We start from the raw sequence: 27,486 nt of genomic DNA, 5'->3' as shown, positions 1-27,486 counted from the left end.
TTGGTGAAGATGTTCAACTTGAATTTCAAGAGATCTGCTCATCTATAGTCCTTAACAGGAAAGACCAGATAAAAGTCAACTAACCAGGGAGCACCTTAGAACCCACCAGCGTGACCAACGCAAAACGATCCGGTGGAAGCCTCCATGGAGCTAATGGTACGGAATATGTAGTTTATGTGGTAATGCAGTGTATTGTAGAGAAGGCATATTTTCACATAACAGACTAGTAAAGACATATAAATAAGTATACGCTGAGAATTGCTACATAAGTGACATTTATTAATGTTCTGCTATATTTACATTTTTAACATAGTAAAATTTTAAAGTGAATTGCCCCACGGCAAATAAAGGTGCATATCGGTCTACACAAAATGCAACATTTTACTTACAGATTTTAAAATCACATGAAAGTACACATAAGTTATGTATGACCCCCACCCAATCCATAGCAGACAGCCTGACCCATGTTAAATAAAAAATACATCCAGCTACTTTAATTTTCCAGTCCGAGTGTGCAGGTTAAAGCCAATGATAGCAGAACGTGCCTTCAGTGGAGATGCCACCTTATTCTGACAGTGACCGCAATATAATATGAATAATCTACAACGATCTCTTAGATTCAAACAATTTCCTGCCTAGAATTGTAAAGTAATGGCTTCTCTACCCAAAAGGTTAATTAATATCTTAAACGTTAAATCTTAAATGTGTGGGAAGATGATAAAGACAGAATCAGTATATATGAAAGCTAATCAATCAATAGTTATTCTGGAAGTTATGTCAATTTCCACCATGTGTCTATTACAGGATAAATTAAAGGGCACAGACATCTGGACCGTTTCTAGTCCCACACAAGATTACAGAAGGATCATTAGCAGTGAAAGGGGAAACCAACCCTACTGCGATCTTCTAACATAGAGCCCTATCAGCAGATCACATCCTTGGCATCTTAGCGCTCACATACAGACAAACCGCCAATCTCATCCCCATATTCTATAAAGGGATTTGGGAACTCATATGGTGTCACCGGCATTCTGGAAACATCGATTCCTCCAGTGTGATCTGCTTAGAATTTCCCCATTAAATACAGTTTCATTAAGGTTTCTATTTCTATGAATTTGATTCCAGTTGCAATAGTCAAGCTCTTGGGATAACATTTTGTAGCATATGAGCTACTTCCAGCGCATCCAGTTAGATTTCAACATATGCTCCTCAAAAGTCATCAACTTCTGCTGACATACAGTATAAATGAAAAAGAAATGATTCACAGGGTACGCTATAGACAAAAATGAGATATCATGCTCGGTTCTTATGTCTGTTCAGACATTCTTATTGTCTCTTCCACTTTAGGAGCAGACAAACCTAATCCTATAATGGTAGTGCTGGAAGGGACCTCCAGGGTCTTCGTGTCCAACCGCCTGCTCAATGCAGGACTCACTAAGGCTACGTTCACATTTGCGTTGTGCGGGGCTGCGTCGGCGACGCAACGAACAACGCAAACAAAAATGCATGCAAAACGCATTGTTTTGTGACGCATGCGTCCTTTTTTGGCATGATTTTGGACGCAAAAAAATGCAACTTGCTGCGTCCTCTGCGCCCTGACGCTTGCGCCAAAATAGACGCATGCATCACAAAACACAAGACAACGCATGTCCATGCGCCCCCATGTTAAATATAGGGGCGCATGATGCATGCGTCGCCGCGGCTGCACCCGACGCAGCCCCGCAAAACGCTAATGTGAACGTACCCTAAACCATCTCAGACAGATGCCTGTCCAGCCTCTGTTGGAAGACTTCCACTGAAGGAGAACTCACCACCTCTCGTGACAGCCTGTTCCACTCATTGATCACCCTCATTGTCAAAGTTTTTTCTAATATCTAATCTGTATCTTCTCCCTTTCAGATCAGTTATGCAAAAAGAAGCAGATGGGCCCAATTAAATACTATTAACTTTTTCTTCTGTTCAAAAGCATGGAACCTTAAAAGGACCCCGTAATAATTGATGTAGTCCCTTTGCTTCCTTTTGTATCACTAATGCTACAGTCTGCTTCTGAAAACGGAAGAGACCAAGGGAATGTCTGAAAGGACATGTGAGCGGAGCCTTGCATGCAGCAGTTGTCCGTTTCCTTACTAGTCTGGAACCACACATGCAGTTTTGATGCAGTTTTTCAGTCACACTTAGGAGAGGAACCCAAAAGACAGGAAGATATAAAGGGAAGACGTGTATTTCTTTCTTTTGTATCCAGCCCTGATCAGAAAACTGCGGAGTGTGTGAGAGATACACAGTATTTGTTAATAGCCTGTACTCGAAGCATAGACAGCAATAACTAGTGAAGGTCACTGCCCCTGTTTGCTGCGTACTTTTCATTTTTAGGAGAAATATTGGGCAATATTGAACCCCTTTAAGAAAAAAATAGATATATTATATATAACTTCACATGGTTATTAATTTAAAGGACTGATCACTAAATAATTGCCAATGATTCATGAAGGACTGGTATAGCATTTCTAAACCTATCCTGGGCTTAGCAGCATGCACATTGAAAGTGAACCTTATACAAGAGGCCGCCATTTTTTTTTTACATTCATAAGATTGAAACCTCTCGACAATCACAAATATCAAATGCTGCGACCCCATGAATAACGGTTCAGCCCACTGTGCATATGTACATGGAGATGTATACATACTAGGAATAGCAGATCTTAATTTCAAACATCCTTCCGCTGCAAAAGCAAGTCTGGTATACTCTAGAGATTGCGCTGTGAAATTAAGAAGTCAATGTCTAAAACGTGTATGCTTTTCTTTTTTTTTTTTACCCCCAAAGCGGAACACAATACAATACACGAAAAACATCTGTACGGCAGTGGGATGAAGGACATGGAAAAACAAGGTAAAGCGAGACTGCCCTCTGCTGGCAGAAGGAGTGCAGGTCAATGTTGTCTTTGTGTGTTGCAAACAATATATAAGGCTTTATTAGTAATTCACAAACTCGATTGCAATAGCTTTGATTTCTACAGTAGCCACTAATGATTCCAGAAGAATAACAACAAAAGTCTGCAAGAACTATTCAAAGTTTACACCTAAAAACAAACAAAAAAGGAAATGCTTATTTTCTCCTTCCTCGACCACAGTAACTTTGCCTATTTAAGATGTTTAGCTATTTTAAAGAACTTTTCTTTTGTTACTTTTCTTTGATAAAGCAGATATTTTTTCACTCTTCGGGGTGTGGAATTACGAGCCTCTTCCTGCAGGTGCCATTGCTTTTCGTCACTTGGTTTTCTGGAGAGGCAGGAAGGCCGGGACGACAACACTGCAATGAGAATATGGAAGGTCACACCGATGATAGTGGCTATTTCCCTTACGCAGAGCAATCGGACGCGTCACAGAATGTTACAGGACACAGGGTTCATGTCACAGTCCCCTCCATATCATAGATTGTACGCTCTGAACTGTGCTGAGGAACAGATTATAGAAATATGGAAATGTAGGAGTAATAATTGTGGCCGACACGAATATACGACAATGGAAATCCAAACTAAAGAGATCCCCTAAAGTTAGCTGAACCCACCTACAACTGGGATTGGAGAATGGGGGTATGCCAGACTTTCCCCCAGACAGATGTTGGCATTCCATCACCTGATCCTTTTTGTTCTCAGTAGAGATACGCCGCTGCCAGAGGAATCGCTTGGCCGAGCGCAGAGTTAATAAATATGTTGGCATCAGAAGGGATACTCGTTGGCAACGGATCATTATGGGGACCTTGGGATGTCATCAGTGCATGTCAGAAAAGCATAGCATTGGAGACAATGAATGGGGACCTTCACTCTTTAACAAAGGCTAGGTGCAGACCACCGGGTATTCTCTCATCAGAGAATCGGGACGATTAGTCAAATCACACTCTGATCTACTCTCGGATAAGGAAAAAGATGAGAAAAAAGATCCCCATCTTCTCCATTCTATCCGTTTGTGGAAATAGGACTGCACTCAGATGTCATCCGAGTACAGTCTGATGTTTTCCACAGACTCATTTACCTGAATGGCCAAGTGCGTTCCGAATATCGGCTCAAACTTGGGCATTTATCTCTCAGTCTGAGGAAAAAATCTGATAGGTGCACAACCCCATAGAATAACATTGGTCCGGGTGCGGTCCGATATTTTGTTGAGTCGCAATTTGGACCGAAAATATCGTCGTCTGCAAGAGCCCTTAGGCAGATTATACATTGCAACCTGAACACTAATATTGCACCACAAATTTAAGCTGAAATGTCTGTGCAGCTTAAGCTTTACATTAAAAAATGTGCAGAATATATATTTTTTGGCAATACTACTAATATATATCATTATTAACCCCTTCACTCTGCAACCAGATTTTACGCTATTGTTTTTTCCTCCACTTCTTCCAAGAGCCACAACTTTTTTTCTTTATTTTTCCGTCCGTATGACAGCTTGATTTTTGTAGGAAGAGTTGTATTTTGAATGACGCCATTCCTTTTACCATTCGTTGTATAGAAAGGTGGGAAAGAAAATTCCAAGTGTGGTGAAATTGTGGGAAAAAAATTCAATTCCGACGTGTTCTTTTGCGTTTTGTTCTTATGGAGTACACTCTATGGTAACAGCTACTCTGAATCACAATTCTCCAGGTCAGTGCAATTGCAGCAATACCAAACTTCTCCGTGTAGAAAAAAAAATTCTGAAGTTTTAAAATATAATATATATATATATATATATATATATATATATATATACACACATACATACATACATACATATATATAATATTTTTTTTATTTTATTTTTTTTTCGCTTGTGCTGCCATTTTTTGAGACCCATAAGATTTTTGTTTTTTGACTGAGCTGGATGAGGACATGACACTTTGATTATTGTTTTTTTTTTGGGTGGGGGTTAGGGAACCCTACACTCCTGTCATTTTGATTCTTTTCTTCTATGTCATGGCGTTTACCTATCTGGTTAATTAATTTTGATAGACAAGAAGACCAGACTTTTATGGACAGACTGGTCTTTATTTTAAACAGGGAAATGGGGCATTTGATCTTTTAGATATTTTTTTATATTTGATAAAATTAAACAAAATGTACTTTTACTTTAGGTGACAGGAGCCTGCAATCGTCTGATCGCTTACACTATATACTGCAATGCTGCACTTGAAGATATACATTGTACATCTTATTTTCCTTTCAATATAGCTGAGCTTCAGAGGAGTACCAAGAGGGTGGCAACGGGCGCCTTCAGCAGGCCCCCGGCTACCAAAGTAACCCAATGGCACCCCATTACCGCATCACAGACCACTGATGGAAGCCGGTAAGTGCAACAAGCAACGCTCCTTCCATTTAAATGCCATAGTCAGGAAAATGACAGCGGCTTGTAAATGGTTAATAGTTCCGTGAGCTCATCCTTGGCCGTATATGCTAGAGACAGATTTCGGCAAGGTAATATATTCGGTATCTGACACGTGTGGAGAGAGCTTAGTTCCTGTGCCTCCTACATGTACGCGATATTGCACTAACCACCAACAGGTCATGTTTTCAGGATTTCCTTAGTATGGCCCAGGTGATAATTGCATCACCCGCACAGGCAAGAATTCAATCACCTGGGCAATACTAAGGAGATCCTGAAAACATGACCTGTTGGTGGCTCTTGAGGACCGAAGTTGGGGAAGACTGCACTAAGGGGTAAAGGTTTTCCTTCTTCGGAAAGCAATGTTTCCATGTTAGTTGAGACTTCTTAGCTCTTGATTTTTCATGCTTGTTTATAAAGTACAACGTCCATCTTACAATTCTAAACAAGGGGGACAGACTGGGACATTGATGGTTTACCAACATAATGCCAGCAAGCCCATCTGACTACTTCAGACTAGGAGAAATAACTGGGTTTGCTTCAGTTTAGTGCAACATCCACATCTAACAAAGATAGACTTTGTTGGACTCACCAGACTTTGTACAGAAATGCATATTACCAAAGCAGGAACTCAATGACTCCCTTATTAATGTCAGATAGTACCTCAACAGCCTACTAATACTATCTTTGATTCGACTTTCATGGCATAAAGCACAATGGTACCGGACAGCAAGTCTCAAAGTAATGAAGTCCTGATTCAAAAAGCAAAAGGCCAGAACCACACCATGAGGCTGTAGACCAGAACCATATCACAAGGTTACAGGCCAGAACCATGTCACAAGGCTACAGGCCAGACCCACATCATGAGGCTGCAGGCCAGAACCACGTCACGAGACTGCAGGCCAGAACCATGTCACAAGGCTACAGGCCAGACCCACATCATGAGGCTGCAGGCCAGAACCACGTCACGAGACTGCAGGCCAGAACCACGTCACAAAACTGCAGGCCAGAAGCACGTCACGAGGCTGCAGGCCAGGACCACGTCACGAGGCTGCAGGCCAGGACCACGTCACGAGGCTGCAGCCAGAACCATATCACGAGGCTGCCGGCCAGAACCAGGTCACAAGGCTGCAGGCCAGGACCAAGTCACAAGGCTGCAGGCCAGAACCACGTCACGAGGCTGCAGGCCAGAACCACGTCACGAGGCTGCAGGCCAGAACCACGTCACGTGGCTGCAGGCCAGAACTATGTCACGAGGCTACAGGCCAGAACCATGCCACAAGGCTGCAGGCCAGAACCACGTCACAAGGCTACAGGCCAGAACCACGCCACAAGGCTGCAGGCCAGAACCACGTCACAAGGCTACAGGCCAGAACCACGCCACGAGGATGTAGGCCAGAACCACGACACAAGGCTGCAGGTCAGAACCACGTTACGAGGCTGCAGGCAAGGACATCACAAGGCTGCAGGCCACAACCACGTCACGAGGCTACAGGCCAGAACCACGTCACGAGGCTGCAGGCCAGAATCACGTCACAAGGCTGCAGGCCAGAACCACATCACAAGGCACCACTTTACCACCAGGCCAGATCATGTCGTGAGGCACCAGGCCCAAGCCAAACCCAAGAAAGTAACCCCAAACCGAGGCAGTTGGCCCAGGCATGAGAAACTGAAGGGCAGGATATCTAAACTCCTTCAAGCTGATGTTAAAATCTCTTGAGCCAACTGAACCAATATCACAATCCCTACTAGGAGTTTTTCCAGACCAACCTAAAGGCATGTACACATGTTACATTTTTGATGCATTTTTTTCTGTGCTGTTTGGTCACAAAATCTGAAGTTTAGTGCATTAGTGCAGAGGTTGCACAGAAAGATGAGCCTAACTGTTGCATTCAGGACAGATTAGAGAATCCTTTTTAACATGATAACATTGCACTGTTGCTCTATTGCAGAGCTGGACATACTGCTGTCCGCAGGCCACATCCGGGGCCTTGGCTGTTCCAATCCAGCCCACAAACCGAGACAGCTAAAAGGCTAAAACAATGGCCCACAGACTGCACCATGCCTTCGCACTCCATCCGCTGCCACCCGCAATCCGCATCCTCGGGATACAGTCAACAGTGAATACATTGGTGGAGGATGAAGCCGCCAGGGCCTTCTTCCACCAATCAGCGTGTGCGACTGAGCCAGCAGATGCAATTACGTCACATCAGCACATCTACTGTACAGACAGTCAGTGCACTGGAGTCTGCAGACCACTGGTAGAATGGGAACAACGTGAGTATGTGTTATTTTTTTTTTCATATGTGTATGGGATGTTTGCATGTACATATGAGGCTATGTTGGGTCTCACACTATATATAAAGAGGCTGTGTGGGGACTCAAACTATATATAGAGGCTATGTGGGGGCTCACCCTGCATATATAGGCTATGTGAGGGCTCAAACCATATATATATGAGGCTATGGGGGCTGACACTGTATATAAGAGGCAATGTGGGGGCTCACATTGTATATAGGAGGTTATGTTGGGCTCATATTGTATGTAGAGAGGGTATGTCGGGTCTCAGAATGTATATAGGAGGCTATGTGGGGGCTCATATTGTTTATAGGAGGCCATGTGAGGGGTCACACTGTATATAAGGGGCTCACATTGTATATAGAGAGGCTATGTGGGGTCTCATACTGTATATAGAGGCTATGTAGGGGTCTCATACTCTATATAGTGAAAATATGTGGGTACTCACACTGTACACAGTGGGCTATGTGGGGGTTCATACTATATTTAGAGGGACTATGTGAGGACTCACACTGTATATAGGGGGCTCGCATTGTATATAGAGAGGCTATGTGGGGTCTCATACTGTATATAGGGGCTATGTGGGGGTCTCATACTCTATATAGTGAAGCTATGTGGGTACTCACACTGTACACAGTGGGCTATGAGGGGGTTCATACTATATTTAGAGGGACTATGTGAGGGCTCTCACTGTATATAGGGGGCTCACATTGTATATAGAGAGGCTATGTGGGGTCTCATACTGTATATAGGGGTTATGTGGGGGTCTCATACTCTATATAGTGAAGCAATGTGGGTACTCACACTGTATACAGTGGGCTATGTGGGGGTTCATACTATATTTAGAGGGACTATGTGAGGGCTCACACTGTATAAAGGGGGCTATGTGGTGGCTCATACTGTACATAAAGAGGCTATGTGGGGACTCAAACTATATGTAGGGGGCTGTGTGTGGGCTCTTATGGTATATAAGGGGCTGTGTGTGAGCTCATACGGCATATAGGGGGGTATGTCAGCTTACTTAATTGTGCGAAAAATTTAGTAATATAATTATTTTATATTAATAGTAATTAATGTTAATATTAGTAGAGCAGAATTCATTTCAGCCTATTGGCTTGGCCCTCTACAACTGTCACTGTCTATCACGTGGCCCCTCTGGAAAATTAATTGCCAACCCCTGCTCTATTGGGTCGAAATCTGGAGAACATGCAGAGCATTGAAGGACAAGTAACTGGTATGCTCACAAAGCTTTAACCCCTTAGTGACCGAGCCAAATTTTTGAAATCTGACCAGTGTCACTTTATGTGGTAATAACTCTGCAACGCTTCAACAAATCCCAGTGATTTTGAGATTGTTTTTTCGTGACATTATACTTTATGATAATGGTAAATTTTGTTCAACATTTTTTGTGTTTATTTATAAAAAATATCAAAAATTTGAGAAAAATGTTAAAAAATTAGCAATTTTCTAAATTTGAATGATTATCCCTTTAATCCAGATAGTCATACAACAGCAAACCATTAATAAATAACATTTCCCACATGTCAGCTTTACATCAGCACCATTTGTAAAATGTTATTTTATTTTGTTAGCATTTTACGAGGTTTAAAAATGTAGCAGCAATTTTTCATTTTTTCAAAGAAATTTACAAAATTTATTTTTTTAGGGACTTATCCATGTTTGAAGTGACTTTAGGGGTCCCATATATTGGGAAACCCACAAACGTGATACCATTTTAAAAACAGCACCCCTAAACATATTGAAAACTGCTGTCAGGTAGTTTATTAACCCTTCAGGTGCTTTACAGGAATTAATGCAAAGTGGTATGACAGAAATGAAAATGTGTATTTTTACCACCTAAATGTTGCTAACTGCTAAACAGATTACTACAGCCGTCAGACTCTAAGGCCGCTATTTGGCCATGAATTGCCATCGCAAACATCAGGACCACACAATCATGATCCGAGAGCACCAATTGGGATAAAGAGGAAGCCCCCACACTCTGTTAACCATTTATAATGATGTAGTCACTATTGACAGCAGCATCTAAGGGGTTAAACAGATTTAGATGGTGCAAATACTGATCGTGGCTGGTGCAGCAAGTTGTCAGCTATAGTGCACAACCGACAGATGCTGAATTGTCATCTGTATGGGGAGGCTATTCTCTTATATCTCAGGTCAGTTAAAAGACGTATTGGCGGTCATTAAGGGGTTAAATCATCTATGCTTTGGAACATGGCGTGTTATCTTGCCAGAAACAGCCACCATAAGATGGGTAGATGGACTTTACAACACTTCTCAGCTGGTATTAAAGGGCCTGTTCTGTGGTAACACAAAAAAAAAATCCATTTACTCCAAGGACGGCTGGCTGGTGGCTTTAAATCTATGTGACGCATACTGATCATACACTTCACAAAGTGTTCTCTCCCTCAGTCCTAGCGGTCACAGGATGCTTTTGTTTTGCACTGTATCATCATGAGCAGGAGTGCACAACCTGCAGCCCAGTGGCCACATGAAGCCTGACATGCCACTTTGTGTGGCCCCCTACAGTATCTGCCATGTCAGAGGGAAGAGGATTAGTACTACAAGGATGGACAAGCATGGATAGATTGCTGTGTAACACATGGGTGCCCAATACATCAAGAGAATAGGGTTCCCAGATTCCCTGCTTAGCACTCCAGATAGGTGAACGTGGGGGAGTGCTTCTCACTAATCTATTTTACGGAAAGGTGAAATTCAGCTACTTACTACAACACCCATAGTCTTCAACACAGTTCTAGGTGTGCAGGGTCTCCTTCTCTGTAGAGCACTGATTGGGGGGAGCACCCCCATTCTCCAAATGAGTTCTATAAGTGGAACCTGCGTCTCTTAGACATGCGGGGCATATACATTTGACATGTCATAAAAATCTCAACCAGTAGATTTCACTGCAGTCCTTGGAAGTAGTTCAATATGGCAAAGCGGCCCTTGGAGCAGAACAGGCTGTGCACCCTAGATCTAGAGACTATGGAGCATGAAAATCCCAGGGGAACACCAGTTTCTGACATACTGCCTGGCACCAGCACAGTCAGTCACTCAGATGACCTTTTTCCTAGTGTTTGGGACAATTACATGAACCTCTTGTCCAGGTCTGCAGTGGCTGATATATGCCAGTGGATGGGGCTATTGAGTGCCTTACATAACACTTAAGGGTTTACCTTATAAAGAGCCTACAACGTGCATTACCTAATACATACACAGTACCATTCACATACGATACATACCAATGACTTACCGTTAATAAATAAAGAGAACCCTAGTTCTGGGAAGAGTGGAAAAGTTTTCTGGCATCTTCCGAACCTTTGCATAATTAATAAATCCTCTAAGAAATAGGAGGAATCCTAGAAAAAAAAAAGATTGTATGTATATGAGGTTACATTCTCTGCAACATAATGGACATGCCAATCACTGCAAACAGGTCACTGATGAAGGCTCCAAAAGTATTAACCCCATGTGATCATATCTGTTGAGAAATCTTTCTAATGTATAAATCTGATATACAATACAAATGCACCCTTACTAGAAATATGGGGTCTGGCTAAGCTAGTGAAAAGATCTTGCTTCATTTGTAGAAGCCTTATGGCCAAAGCCATTTGCACATGGAGGCACCACCCATAGGGTGACCACAAACCACATCCCATCGCATTTGGTTTACAAATTGTGTGGCAATTGAGCATCATGGTGGGCAGTTTTGAAAGCTGCCAACAAGGTGTGGCGTCAGCAATCATCCTTTCACTTATTAAAGGCCAGGTTAAAAATGTGCAAATTATTGGTGCACTTATATGAATGCTCATATCAGGTATAAAAAAGTTACAAATGCAGTATGCGCCTTTTATTTGACTAAGCACATTTCTCGTCAAGGCCCTTTTTGATGTCATTGGTGCAAAATTACTAATTAGTAAATGCGGGTTCCGGTGTTCTGATATACTGGCACTTTCTGTAGAGTAAAATACTACAAGACTTGTACTTACCCAATACCAGGAACACCCACCAGAGCCAGTATTGCCCATCAAAATATCCAGGAAAGTAGGTGGAAAACTGTAAAGGAAAATAAAAAAGCAGCATGGGTACAACTTATTATTTTTACATGAAGAAATGCAGATCTCATAAATACTGTTTTATTTCTGTGCTTTGTTGTGTATAAATATGTGATTCTTCACATATGCCTGATGGTGAGACTTGAGGTGTCTCGAAAGCTTGCAATTTGTTACCATCTTCTCAGTTAGCCATTAAAACCACATATTTTTCTACCATCTATATAAGCAAATATGAAAATCTGAAGATTAACTTACACTACTTGCACAGTCTATGGACAGAATGCACTTCTAGTTGTGCTATATACATCTTCCCCACTAGAGGTCAGGCTTAGCCATAACAAGTCCTTAGTACAAAGGAAAGCAGAATGCTCATAAGGAAATGGGAGGCAGTGAGAGAAATGGGGGGCGCAACATGGACCCAAATGTAGCCTCATACAGAGATCCCTGCACAAGCCGTGATGTATAGACTGGACATGGAGCATATCTGCATTTGTACACTATTCTATTTGTATATTGTATATATGTATGGCGCTAATAGCCTGTGTATAGCATAACTGGGAAAACTGCGGCCTCGGACCACAGCCCTTTGGCTCTTGCTATCCGGTTCATGGTCCAGGACAGTCAGTCAATGGGCTGGAAAGAATGGCATACCACCCCAAAGTTGGGGTAGCCTGGTGCTGAAAGCCACTATGATCCCTTTGCCTTGTGTGACAATTTCAAGGGTATGCGCATCCCTAACAAAATGGCAAGGTGGCATCTGTTTTTTTTTCTTCTTATCAGTCGCTTGGGAGGAATATACTGTGTGGGGATTGTGGGGTCCGAATCTTACTGTGTATGGTGGACTGTTGATAAGGGTAAAAAGGCTAAACAACAGGAGCAGTATGATCGGGGGGGAGGGTTAAAAAACTTTATAAAAAGCAGTAAATTCTTTGGTTTTGGTTAGCGGTTACTGATGAGGATACATTACAATAAGCCCTATTGTAACATGTTTTAGCAGCAGCGGCTAGCCGACTTACATCATTCTCAATATGAAAGCGAACCTGTCAATAGTTTATAGTGCGTGATCCAATGCCACCATCTTTCTGTGAACCTGTGCTGCATCACACCAATGTATCCATCGTCCCATAACTCTCCCTGTATACCATCAAAAATACCTTTTACTTTCCCCAGAGCGGTATGTACGGTAAATGCTTTTGGTCCGGTCCATGGGCATCATGTCCTCAGTGTCTGTGCCGCCTCTGTCCTCCAGCTTTGATTGATGTCAATGATGTGTCCAGTGCCATTCACACAGCAGAAAGAGATCTCGCGCCTGCACATTAGCATGGTCAGCTAGCGCAGGCTAAGGTAATGCGCAGGTGCGAGATCTCTTTCGGACACGTCACCCATATCAATCAAAGCCAGAGGATGTCTTTTAGGGTGTAATGCAGTACAGGCGCTCAGAAAGCTGGTGGCAATGGTTCACACACTTCAAAAATGTTGACAGGTTCTCTTTAAGGTAATGTGTCAGCAGGTTTTTGCTATGTAATCTGAAGACAGCATGAGGTATGAGATAAAACACAGAATTCAACGATGTGTCACTTATCAGGCTGTGTGCTGTTGTTTACTTACAATGAAGGTTTTATCATTCGGTGATTATCATTGCTGGGACTAGGTCTCAAACGCCTGCTAGACCAACCACACCCCCTTCTGTGATAAGCAGCTCACTGTCAACAGACCATGTACATAAGAGAGCCTGGTGTGGGCAGGGCGGGCTTTCTCAGCTCTGGATATATTTAAGAATTCAGATTGTGTCACAACTGCTGCACCCAGTAAACTAAGCGATACATCGTTGGATTCAGGGTTTCTGTTTTCCTACATCAGGCTGCTCTCAGATGAGGTAGCTAAAACCTGACGACAGATTCCCTTTAAGTGATGAAATTTTATACTTATATAAAATAACAATAATAAAAATATATTGATCATAATTTCATATTGGTTGGGCCCTGCATAAAAGTCACCATTTCTCATGTGGCCGCTCGTACAAAATAATTGCTCAACCCTGTCCTAAAGAAAACCATTAGCATCACTAATATTAATAATCGGATGACATGCACTTTTTTGCTTTGTAACCTGCTACACAAAGAGGTGTACATCATGCAGTATTACAGTACAGAAGTTATGTAGGAGCACTGCCCAGAACATTATAGTTCAGCACTATGTTTCAGCATTCTCACATGTAAAGGGCTATGGAATAAATGGTGCTATAATAATAATAATAATTATCAGGAATGGTGACTGCTTTAGTACTTAGAACAATGCTGCACGTGATGACAGATGCAGCTAATTAAGTGAATGATTAAAATACCAATCCGATGATGACTCAGGGTCTAATCATTTTACCTAGTTTGCATAGCTTTACTAAATGCTTGGACTACACCTTTGTGCTGTGATTGGCTGAAAGTTTAGTTTGCCGCCAACGTAGTTATGTGATTAATATCCTGTGGATGTGTCACCAGGATTCTCCATACTAAACTCCAGGTGACTGAAGAGCTGAATATTCTCTACATGTGAATGTCTCCGGATAACAATTCTTTGGGTTTGGACATCCTTTCAATAACACTTACTCGCACAATTAAGATCCATTTAATCAAGGAGAGGCCAAATCCAGAAATGGCTCCGTATCTTCCAGCTGCTGAAGTAGTCAGACAGAATGAGAGGAAGAATCCGATCCAGTTGAAGAGGAATGCCACTGGGAATGGAAAACATACACTTCATACATTAGATATTAGGATAAGGTACCCTATTACCGTGCTCATTCACCTTATCATACATGGCAAGAGTCACACATAGAAAAATAATAGAAAAAAAACTGAAGTTATATTATAAAAAAAAATGTTCCCATGGGTTGGGTCTGATATCCTGCTATTGTAGCTCAGTCCCATTTACTTACAATACCTGGTGCAGTTTCTGGAAAAAAAAAATCAACTTTTTTATTGATCCGAGAAACCCCTAAAAAATAAAAAATATGATCGCCTTGTACGTGGGCCGTATCCACGTGATTTTTCTTCTAATCATCCTAGACGTACCTTTAAAGAGGAACTTATGGGAATACAAGTATGTAAAACAAACATTACAATTCCAGAGCCGCTTTCACTAGAATTCGGTTTTGTACTGTTCCTCTGTTATTCCTCCTGAATATCTCTGACTTTATTACCATTACTGGCAGCAATGAATGGACAGGGTCCTAAGTGTACAGGGACTCCCCTCCATCTAGTAAAACCCAGACAATTTATTACTAAATTTGTAGGAGAAATTACAGAGGAACAGAACAATGCCAGGCCTGGTTTTTGGGGAACAAGCTGTATGTACACCCGCTCATCAAGGCCTTGTATTGATGAATCGGGCCCAATGTTTTGGTTGCTTTTATTCTCTTTTAGGTGGAGGTGCGATTTTTATTTCTAAAGGGGATAAATGAGGGCTATCCAGATTTTTGTTATTTTTTTTTTTTTTTTCTCGTTTTTATTTATTTTTTGAACCAGCACTCACCTGATAGCTTGTTCTATGCACTGCAATACAGCAATAGGGCAGTCTAACGCAAAAATCAGTCTAGTTAGTTGGTCTTTAAAAGGAGTACCAACATGTCAGTGAAGGTGCACTTCAGAAACCCATCGGCACCCTAAAATCACATGGGTGGAGGGAGGTGAACTGGACGCCCCGGCACCATCACGTGCCTAAATACCTCCGTCAAAGACTGACAGCAGCATTTAAGGAATTAAATAGCAGTGAGAGGAACACAGGCAACATTTGCAATGTGCGAGTCACTTCCATATATCTGCACCCAACGTATAATAATAATAATCTTTATTTATATAGCGCCAACATATTCCGCAGCGCTTTACAGTTTAACAGTTTTAAACACAACAGTCATAAGTAACAACGTTAGCAATACAATAATTAAAGCAAAATAAGACGACCCTGCTCGTGAGAGATTACAATCTACAATGAGGTGGGGGAGATACAAAGTACAGGTGTGTATTTACAATGATGTATTTACAATGATGGTCCAGCCATCTTCAGGGAGAGGGGGATAGATGGGGCTAGTGAATGGGCTACACACACAAATATAAAATGAGTTTGATTAGGGAAAGTGATAGGCCGCTCTGAACAAATGTGTTTTGAGGTAGCGCCTAAAACTGTGCATGTTGTGGATGGTCCTAATTTCTTGGGGTAGAGCATTCCAGAGGATTGGCGCAGCACGGGAGAAGTCTTGGAGTCGGGAGTGGGAGGTACGGAACAGTGCAGAAGTTAGTCGAAAGTCGATTGCAGAGCGCAGTGGTCGGATAGGGCGATAGACCGAAATGAGGGAGGAGATGTCATGTCTGCATTGGGTTAAAGCAAAGGCAGATGCAAAGAAAGGGTATATGACATCTTAGTCAATATACTTACTGAAAAATGTGAGCATAAAAATTCCATCGTTTCCTATTCTGAGCTGGTCTGCATCATCAAAATCATCCCTCGCCACAAAATCATCATCCTGTACACAGAAAGTCACTTATTAGAACAAAGTGATAATCCAAGGAAGAAATCTTGACTGTCAAGATAACAAAACACATTAAAACAATGCGAGAGATTTATCATAAAAATGAATGAATTCACAAGAATGAAATTGGCCCAACTGCTACAGCCCTGGAAATATTGTAGGTGTAAATATAGTGTGCAACTTCCTAGGAGTGTTAGAGGTTTTTCGTCCAAGGAGCCAGCTTCCGTACAAAAAAGCTCTCTCGATACAGAAAGCTATGTTTTACAGCCTAAGAAATGAGCTAGGCATGGGGAAAGGAGTCTAGGTTTTGGCTCGAGTCCACTGGATGGCTACGCCAGGCTTCTCCCACTCAGCTTGGCTTACTTTACTTTAGAGGTCTCCCTTACACACAAATAGTGGAATAGCTGTCAATCTAGCCAAGCTAAGATAGACCCACCCAGCAGGCACTTACCACTGTGCCCGGACTACTCTAACCATGCCCGACTAGTTTCTCCATCTGCGCTTTCTCTTAATCGGCACAGCATTTTAGAGAAAAACAAAGTGTAGGAATCTCTGTCTTTTATCCTGGCAGTATTTCAGGCACTATGAAATGACCGACATGTTCACTTTAAGCATATTTAGACATCAGTATGTTTTTAATACTCATCTAGCGCATGTTTGGCTTCTCTAAGCCACTCCCTTTAAAGGGAACAAAATACATTTGAATGAATAGATCTTGGAATAATAATAATCTGATTATTTTCTGAGAGATTAACACATTAACACACATCCAATTGTGGAACGTAATATTATTCACAAAAGCGTTGACTAAAATTAATTTTGCTGCGGGAAAATCCCTGTAATCTATGCTATGTGGAACATTTAAAATTCCACAAATTGAGGTGAATAAAATAAAGTATTAGACCAGAAGACGTACTCTTCCAGGAACCAAGGGTATAGTGGCTTCTGCCTTAGTCCTTTCTGCTTCATCATAGCTAGGGAGCGATGTTGCCACATTGTATGACGGCGGTTTTGGAAATCCTGGCTCATCTTTATAGTCAAAAAATGCTGTAATGAAAGAAAACAAAAACACACTGATGGAATAAAAACATGTTAACACAAATATCCTCCAAATGCACATTTTTAGTAAATTCCTGCCAAGCGATAAAGAGATGTAAGCAATTTAATATGTATCATGTAAACACATTGGACTGACTAAGAAATCACCCACTTAAAAAACAAAAAACATGTTTTTATTAAGATATAGTTTAAAAATAGGTAAGGAGGAACACAGCTTTCACATTAGCTCTATGATCCAAAAAAAGTCACATTTTAGCCAATATAACCAAAAGTTCATAGAAAACCAGAGTAAGTTTACTGTATTGTTGATAGTTGTCCACAGTATTTATGGTGATCTGATCATCAGGGAATGATTAGATAAATATAAACACAACCATGATCAATAAATGGAGTTAAATCAAAAGGTAGCCTGACTAACATGAAAAAATCAGTTTGTAATGGGAATATAAATTAAACTGGTAAATATGATTGTATGTACGGTGATCATAACGCGCACCAATCGCACATGGAAATGCAGTCATAACGACCAACTACAGATCTATGAAAGTATAGTTACAGTACAGAGATGAAGTATAATTAAAGAAGCACTCCCACAAAAGTTTTTATCCCCATAATATATTGCAATCATCATATAGCACTGTGTACTCACAATTGCTTATTTTGCCATTCTACCCAGCTAATTCTTCATCATTTGTCAGTGGTTTTCAGCCTGGATGGTCGCATCTTGGCACCATCCAGGTTGAAAACTATTTATCCCCCAGACATGGATTACAGCATGGAACAGAATGATGACGGACAGGTGAAGGATATTATATTGTTTTTTATTTTTGTTTTATTACAGGAGACGAGGGATTCAGTGGAATTAGGCGTTAGGTGAGTATAACTGTGTTTGTTATTTTCAAATAAAAAAGTAAAAATGTGTTTTGTTTTATTTCAAATAAAATACTTTATTCTGGCTGTGTCTTTATTTAGCATACAACTATAGGATTAGTAATGGATAGGTGTCTTCTAGACGCTTCTCCATTACTAAGCCGTGGGCTTCATGTCACCAGACAATTTAAAGGTGACATTAACCCCACAATTATGAACCCCACTTGCCACCGCTACAGGGAAAGTGGGAAGAGCCGGGCAAAGCGCCAGAATTGGTGCATCTGATAGATGTGCCTTTTCTGGGCGGCTGTAGGCTGCTATTTTTAGGCTGGGGGGGATCAATATTAATTATTTATTTCAATATTTAAAAAAAAAAAAAAAAAAAAAAGGATGGGGACCCCTCTAATCTTGATAACTAGCCTTGCTAACGCTGACAGCTGAGGGTTTCAGCCCACAGCTGTCAGTTTTGCCTGGCTGGTTATCTAAAGTGGAACCCACACAGGTTTTTTGGAATTATTTATTTAGAGCACAGGCGCCAGCTGATGAAAACTCCTATCAGCCGCCGCCTACTCTCTGTTATTAGTTGCAGCAGGCGTAGCCTGATGGGAGTACTAGTCCCATCAGCCGACACCAGTGACCAGAGGTAAACTTTTTACCTCAGATCACAGCTGTGGGCTTACCCTGTCATATGACAGCATGGGAACCGCTGCTCTCTGACCAGTGGTGATGATTTTACTGCTGATCAGAGGCAGTGGATGTTCGGGACCCCCAATCCCGAACCCTACCAGTTGACAATCTCATCACAACTGCTGGACTCTGTAGTGGCAGAAAACAAACACTATTGGTTTAGTTTCCCTCTTCAAGCAGGGGGGTGGGAGACATGATGACTTCGGACACTTCCTGCACCTAACACCTTTCAATCAGCTGGACAAGAATCGGCTAAGGGTACCGTCTCACAGTGGCACTTTGATCGCTACGACGGCACGATCCGTGACGTTCCAGCGATATACTTACGATCTCGCTGTGTCTGACACGCTACTGCGATCAGGGACCCCGCTGAGAATCGTACGACGTAGCAGATCGTTTGAAACTTTCTTTCGTTGTCAAGTGTCCCACTGTGGCGGCATGATCGCATCGTGTAACAAAGGTGTGCACGATATTCTCCACCTCCTCTGCTGATTCTACATCGCAAATACATCATGAAATTATCGCTCCAGCGCCGTGCATTGCGAAGTGTGACTGCAGTCTACGACGCTGAAGCGATAATGGAGCGACGCTGGAGCGTCACGGATCGTGCCGTCGTAGCGACCAAAGAGCCACTGTGAGACGGTACCCTAAGGTTAAGGGATCTGCAGCATGGCTGAAGACAAGGAAAAGTGCATGGATGGATGGACATAGTGGTGAGTAATACTAATGCTAGAGTGCGCCAAGCTAACCCTTAAAAGGTACATATCTTGAATGGAGAACCATTTTTAATAGGTTTAAATTGCAAAAGTATTTCTTTCCATATCTTCAACATTAACTAAATGTTATACGTTGACCGTGCACACGTGTAATCATCCGTTCTCAGTATGGTTAGACAGGATCATGAGAGCCTCAATTCTCGACAGAGGTATTTGACACATCAATTACACAATAAAGGTCAATAATGTGAAAATCGCATAAATTGCGAATAACCATTAGCAAGTTAATGTAATCTATACGGTTAAAAATGTGGAAACTTGATATTAAACTGACACTATTATCTGTCTTCTGGTAGTCAGATAAGATCAGTAACAGATGACTGGTCTGAGTACAACGGTGCTTGTACTGATACTAATGTGTATGTTTCCTGCATAACAGAGGAAATCTTGGTTTTAGTGCTGTTCAATATTTCCTTTTTATACACATGTTTAACACATTATGACGCACAGTTCCTATAATGGAAACAAATGAATTCACCTGCGTTCTCTCCAGCGATGCTGCTATATGGAGGGGGAGCATCTGAGGAGGCCTGGGGACTTTCTACGGGTTCTTCTTCATTCTGTAACTGTGATTAGAAACATCAGTAAGGACTAAAACCTACACAAATGACTGTACAAAAGCATTGAAAGAGACATAAGAGGATAATGAAGGCCGCCACCACACCTGAATAGCTGCATAAGGAACAGAAATTTCCTTTGAAGCATCATGTCACGACCGAACATCATGCTTGTTTGGCACCTCCGTTACTGGTGCGATCATATTTTATGGTTTAAAACAGGACCCCATGAAATAGCCACCTCTGCATAACCCGACGGACTCCATCATCTGTCATGGAGGGTCCTATGGGTGTTGCTGGTCTTAATCACATACTATCATACAAGGCCTCTATATGCACAGCCCCAAGTTCACCACGTAGGGTCCAAATTCTTGTATGAAGCATATAGTAGAAATAAGAGCACTAAATGTATAATTTCATGTTATTTTTGTTCTATTCTATTGATATTTGCTTATGATATGATGCTTTTACAGAGCAGCTCTCTTCAAAAGCAATAGCAGCGTTGGCACTTAACCCATTCTTCCCTGCAGGACTACAGTATCTTATGTATTATTCAGTAACCTTAGCCTTTCATCTGAGAGCACTTAACAGAACAAAAGCCGTATATCAGGAATATGTTTTCTTCTTCCCTTACATTATCTAATCTCATCCATTTCCACCACAAATGAGGCAGCATATTATGGAGCAGGATGGGGCACTCCAATATAGCTACCGGCTTTCCAAACTGTGTGAGTGTTTGGAAGCAATGTTGGAAAGTAGATTTTAGAAATATTACCGGGGTCATTAAATAAATACATAAATAAATATTAATCAGAAAAAAAAGACACTGCAAAATGGCAGAAGGAAAACCAGACTGTTGTATGTGCGGCGCACAATAGTAAGGGCCGTATACTGTATATATTTTATGAATCCTGAAACAGCTTCACGTATAAAAGTTTATTGTTCTAAATTACATAATAAGTAACGCCCCTATGTAGAGCTAACTGCACATTGAGACAGAACCCTGCCAGGCCTGTTAACCAATGTGCTAATCATTTCACAGGAAAGATGTTATATATAGGATATCAGTAGAACAGCACATTACAACAGAAGCACATCTGCCTTATGTAACAGCTCTACCACCATTGCATGAGATATTTGTCTAGCTATCTAATATATCTATCTACACACATACAGTTACATCCAGAGATATTTGGACAGTGACACAAGTTTTGGTATTTTAGTCGTTTACAAAAGCATATTCAAGATACAGTTATATAATCAATCACATAGTTACATAGGTCCATCAAGTTCAACCTTTGGCCACCGTTTTTTTTGTCACCACATTAACTATAAGCAGCAGTGTTATAAGTATTGAGGAAATCATCCAGCCCTTTTGGTAAAAGCTGTTAAAAGTGTCTGCCATTACTACCTCTTGTGGTCAGAATTCCACATTCTGACTGCTCTAACTGTAAAGAACCCTTTCCTATTTATCTGGCGGAATCGCATTATTTCCGCCCGTAGTGCGTGCCCCCTGGTCCTTAGTATGGTCCTTGGAAGGAATAAGTCATGCGCCAGTCCTTTATACTGACCACACATATATTGATATGAGGTATATTTTTTCTAAGCTCAAAAGCTCTTTAATGGGCTTCATCGGCTATTCCCTCATTAATACATTGTCAATTAAGCAGGTAAAAGGTCTGGAGCTGATTCCAGGTGTGGCATTTGCATTTGGAAACTATTGCTGTGAACCCACAACATACGATTAAAGGAGATCTCAATAGAAGAGAAACAGACATTAGGCTGAAAATAATAAGAAATCAAGCAGACAGATAGCAGAAATGTTAGGGGTTGTCAAATCAACAGTTTGGTACATTCTGCAAATAAAAAAAAGCTTGTGACCTTGGGAACTCAAAAAGGATAGGACATTCACAGAAGAACACTGCGGGGATGATCGCAGAATCTTTTACATAGAGAAGAAAAACCCCTTCACAACATCCACCCAAGTGAAGAACACTCTCCAGGAAGTAGATATTTCAGTATCTAAGTCTTTCATAAAGACAAGACTTCATGGGATCAAATACAGAGGGTTCACTACAATGTGCAAATCATTAATCAGCCTTAAAAATAGCAAGACCAGATTAGATTTTGCAAAAAAAATCTAAAGAAGCCAGCCCAGTTTTGGAAAATCTTTCAAATGTCTCATAGCATTCTGTAATGCTGTAGATAAGCCCTCGATGTAACCTAAAGATAAGAAAAACAAGTTAGATTATACTCACCCAGGGGCGGTCCGGTGCGGTCCGATGGGCGTCGCAGGTCTGGGTCCGGCACCTCCCATCTTCATACGATGTTGTTGTGGCTCCTGCGCAGGCATAATTCTCTGCCCTGCTGAGGGCAGAGCAAAGTACTGCAGTGCGCAGACCCTGGGAAAGGTCAGAGAGGCTCGGCGCCTGCGCACTGCAGTACTTTACACTGCACTCAACAGGGCAAATCAGTACGCCTGCGCAGGAGCCGCAACAGAAGCAAGGCTGATGACAACATCGTATGAAGATGGGAGGCGCTGGACCCGGACCTGCGATGCCCATTGGACCCGAACCGGGACCACCCCTAGATGAGTATAATCTAATTATTTTTGTTATCTTTCAGGTTACATTGGGGGCTTATCTACAGCATTACAGAATGCTGTAGATAAGCCCCTGATGGCGGCTGCAGTTTATAGGGCCAAAATGAGGTGACAGATTCCCTTTAAGGCAGAAAAACCCACAAACAAGCAACAACTGAAATCAGCTGCCTCGCAAAGCATCTCAAAAGAGGAAACCCAGCGTTTGGTGATGGCCACTACTTTGAGACTTCAATCATTAACTACAGGATAGAAAAATGGTTGCAATTCTTAAAACGTTTTATAGGATATTTTTGATCAACACCGTTAATTACATCTGAAAATCTGTACTTCAATTGCATCTCAGTTATTTCATTTTAAATCCAGAACAGTGGCATGCAGAGCCCATATCATGGAGATTCGATCACTGTCCAAATATTTCTGGATCTAATTTTATATACACATACAAGAACCCAAACACCCAACCCCCCCACCCCAACACACGCATAGTATAATGAAGCCACAGAACTTCACCCACACAGTATGATGCCCTCACAGAACCCCACTTCACACACAGTATGATGACACTTCCCCCACCTTGGCTCCACACATACAATATGGGAGTCATTATACTGTGTGGAGGCCATCATATTGTGTGGAAGCAGTTGTATGAAGCCTCCCACATTATGATGACCACACAATCTCTCACAAACAGTATCAGGTCTCAATACACAGTATATTAACCCCACAGCATTATTATTATTATACATTTTTATAGCACCATTTATTCCATGGCGCTTTACATGTGAACGGCATCATGTCTTCACAGACGCTCACAAATGAAGGCCTCAACTGCACCCAACACAGTAGAATGACCACCACAGCCCCCCTTCACACAGTTTAACCCCACAAACCTCCACAGGTAGTATGATGGCCCCCCACGCAGTATGATAGCCTCTACAGACCCCCCACAGGCAGTATGATGGCCTCCACAGACCCCCACATGCAGTATGATGGCCTCTACAGACCCCCCACATTCAGTATGATAGCCTCTACAGACCCCCCTCAGGCAGTATGATGGCCTCCACAATTTTCTCCACAAGTACTGACTAAAAAAATAAATCATCCCTGTTGTTCCGAAGCAATGGTCTGTTATGTGCAATCCAATAGATAAGGGAAACCTAACAGAGCCATTATAAATGGCTACTGGGGAAAAAAAAAACAATGGATTAGATATGGATTTTGTTGCAAATGGATTCCATGACCCCAGTCTGAACGGAGCCTTAGATTTCAATGGAATATACAATATAATGGTTGGTACTCCTAGAAAGGGTATTGCACCAATTATAGTATTTTGGAAAAAAAAAATCAGTATTACCTCATTGTCCCTTCAGACTCAGTGTATAGCATCGATATATCCTGGTGATTTATGAACAGAGGGCCTTAATGAGACATTTTAACAGATTTGTTGCTTCAGAGTGGCACAACAAGACAGAGACGTGCCAAAGGACAAAGTAACTCCGCAGCTCTAAGTGGATTTCTGCCAAACCCTGCTGGGTTCTTTAAAGGGGGATATCTTACTGCTCGAGATTAGCTTTGCCAACTATTTATAGCCAGGCTTTTCTATTTCTCAGTGTTTTTGTGCACTGCTCCATTTACTAATGCCGCAAAGTTACGCTTTCTCACGGAAAAATGGGGCTTTTGTGCGAGAATGATGATAAACATATTAATATAGGTAGTTCAATCCCGCGTTATGCAATAAATGAATGACAGACAGTGAGCGGCTGCAGTAGTCACGTCTTTGTGTTGGGTGTCTAATAGTGATGGGCGAACCCCCCGATGATCGGTATCGGCGGGTTCGCCAGAGTTTTTTTTTAACAAAGCATAACATTAATAATAAACATTATAATTATACTTACTTGTCCAGCGACGCGTCCTCCCGTCACACTGTCACCCGGCCGCATTTGCTTCTGGGGCAGTCGGCAGTCTTCGGCTTTTTCCGGCAGTGTCCGTGCGGTGACGACACAATATGGTCTATGGTATAGTTGGAGTGTGTTCTTTTATCGTTTGAGTGTTTGCCGCCTGCTTCTGATTGGCCAGCATCAAACAGGGAGAAGTACACACCTCCAGTAAAACCTGTCCGCCTCTGGCCACGTTCACACGTTCAGTATTTGGTCAGTATTTTACATCAGTAATTGTAAGTGGTGACATGTTTCTGTTATACTTTTCCCCTGATCGTTCCACTCCTGATTTTGTCTCACGAATACTGATGTAAAATACTGAACGTGTGAATGTGGCCTTAGGCCGGCGTCACACTACCGTGTTTTACGGACGTAAGAAGGGTGCTGAAAATACGGATTGCTTACGGTACAATGCTTCTCTATGGCCCTGCTCCTATCTGCCGTATTTTACTGATCCGTATTATACGGTCTTCTACGGCCGTAGAAAATCGCAGCATGCTGCGTTTGTCACCATATTGCGCAAAAAATCCGCCAATTAAAGTCTATGGGGGCCAGAAAAATACGGATTACACACGGACCAGCAGTGTGACTTGCGAGAAATACGCAGCGGTGTTAGAGAGAAAAGCCGGTAATTCAGTGCGGTGTACAGTAAAATCACACTGACCGGTTAGAATAGAATAGGTAGAATAAATGTGTACACATAGAATAGGTATATATATATACTATATATATATATATATATATATATATATATATATATATATATATATATATATATATGTCATTGAGACACATATATGTATATTTATTAATATTTCATACAGCGCTAGATAGCTTTAAAGCCGGTAATTCAATTGCCGGCTTTTGCTATCTCCTTCCTAAACCCGACATGATATGAGACATGGTTTACATACAGTAAACCATCTCATATTCCCATTTTTTTTGCATATTCCACACTACTAATGTTAGTAGTGTGTATGTGCAAAATTTGGGCGCTCTATTAAATTTAAGGGTTAAATGGTGGAAAAAATTGGCGTGGGCTCCCGCGCAATTTTCTCCGCCAGAGTAGTAAAGCCAGTGACTGAGGGCAGATATTAATAGCCTGGAGAGGGTCCACGGTTTTTGCCCTCCCCCACCCCTGGCTAAAAACATCTGCCCCCAGCCACCCCAGAAAAGGCACATCTGTAAGATGCGCCTATTCTGGCACTTGGCCACTCTCTTCCCATTCCCTTGTAGCGGTGGGATATGGGGTAATGAAGGGTTAATGTCACCTTGCTATTGTAAGGTGACATTAACCCTTCATTACCCCATATCCCACCGCTACACGGGAATGGGAAGAGAGTGGCTAAGTGCCAGAATAGGCGCATCTTCCAGATGTGCCTTTTCTGGGGTGGCTGGGGGCAGATGTTTTTAGCCAGGGGGGGGCCAATAACCATGGACCCTCTCCAGGCTATTAATATCTGCCCTCAGTCACTGGCTTTACTACTCTGGCGGAGAAAATTGCGCGGGAGCCCACGCCAATTTTTTCCACCATTTAACCCTTAAATTTAATAGCTAGAGCGCCCAAATTTTGCACATACACACTACTAACATTAGTAGTGTGGAATATGCAAAAAAAATGGGAATATGAGATGGTTTACTGTATGTAAACCATGTCTCATATCATGTCGGGTTTAGGAAGGAGATAGCAAAAGCCGGCAATTGAATTACCGGCTTTCTGCTATATCGCGCTGAAGTAAATATTAATATATATATATATTAATATATGACATTATATATATATACAGTGGGGCAAAAAAGTATTTAGTCAGTCAGCAATAGTGCAAGTTCCACCACTTAAAAAGATGAGAGGCGTCTGTAATTTACATCATAGGTAGACCTCAACTATGGGAGACAAACTGAGAAAAAAAAATCCAGAAAATCACATTGTCTGTTTTTTTTATCATTTTTTTTGCATATTATGGTGGAAAATAAGTATTTGGTCAGAAACAAACAATCAAGATTTCTGGCTCTCACAGACCTGTAACTTCTTATTTAAGAGTCTCCTCTTTCCTCCACTCATTACCTGTAGTAATGGCACCTGATTAAACTTGTTATCAGTATAAAAAGACACCTGTGCACACCCTCAAACAGTCTGACTCCAAACTCCACTATGGTGAAGACCAAAGAGCTGTCAAAGGACACCAGAAACAAAATTGTAGCCCTGCGCCAGGCTGGGAAGACTGAATCTGCAATAGCCAACCAACTTGGAGTGAAGAAATCAACAGTGGGAGCAATAATTAGAAAATGGAAGACATACAAGACCACTGATAATCTCCCTCGATCTGGGGCTCCACGCAAAATCCCACCCCGTGGGGTCAGAATGATCACAAGAATGGTGAGCAAAAATCCCAGGACCACGCATGGGGACCTAGTGAATGAACTGCAGAGAGCTGGGACCAATGTAACAAGGCCTACCATAAGTAACACACTACGCCACCATGGACTCAGATCCTGCAGTGCCAGACGTGTCCCACTGCTTAAGCCACTACATGTCCGGGCCCGTCTGAAGTTTGCTAGAGAGCATTTGGATGATCCAGAGGAGTTTTGGGAGAATGTCCTATGGTCTGATGAAACCAAACTGGAACTGTTTGGTAGAAACACAACTTGTCGTGTTTGGAGGAAAAAGAATACTGAGCTGCATCCATCAAACACCATACCTACTGTAAAGCATGGTGGTGGAAACCTCATGCTTTGGGGCTGTTTCTCTGCAA

At 41.8% G+C, this 27,486-nt stretch overlaps 1 protein-coding gene across 1 annotated transcript in view; it reads right to left on the bottom strand.

Moving 5' to 3' along the window:
• Window positions 1-262: 262 nt before the first annotated feature.
• Window positions 263-27,486, bottom strand: part of NDFIP1 (Nedd4 family interacting protein 1) — a 60,944-nt gene continuing 33,720 nt past the window's right edge. Inside the window, exons 2-8 of the mRNA XM_069764045.1 lie at window positions 20,116-20,203; window positions 17,162-17,292; window positions 16,152-16,239; window positions 14,330-14,454; window positions 11,661-11,727; window positions 10,925-11,030; window positions 263-3,307 (exon numbers count right to left, since the gene is read on the bottom strand). Of these exons, the coding sequence (XP_069620146.1) occupies window positions 10,927-11,030; window positions 11,661-11,727; window positions 14,330-14,454; window positions 16,152-16,239; window positions 17,162-17,292; window positions 20,116-20,203 (603 nt within the window). The 3' untranslated portion in view covers window positions 263-3,307; window positions 10,925-10,926. The remainder of the gene's footprint in view (window positions 3,308-10,924; window positions 11,031-11,660; window positions 11,728-14,329; window positions 14,455-16,151; window positions 16,240-17,161; window positions 17,293-20,115; window positions 20,204-27,486) is intronic.

Source organism: Ranitomeya imitator, chromosome 4, assembly GCF_032444005.1.
Source record: "Ranitomeya imitator isolate aRanImi1 chromosome 4, aRanImi1.pri, whole genome shotgun sequence".
Taxonomy (NCBI): domain Eukaryota; kingdom Metazoa; phylum Chordata; class Amphibia; order Anura; family Dendrobatidae; genus Ranitomeya; species Ranitomeya imitator.
The sequence above is the reverse complement of the archived record's forward strand: the minus strand, read 5'-3'. Positions and strand labels throughout refer to the sequence as shown.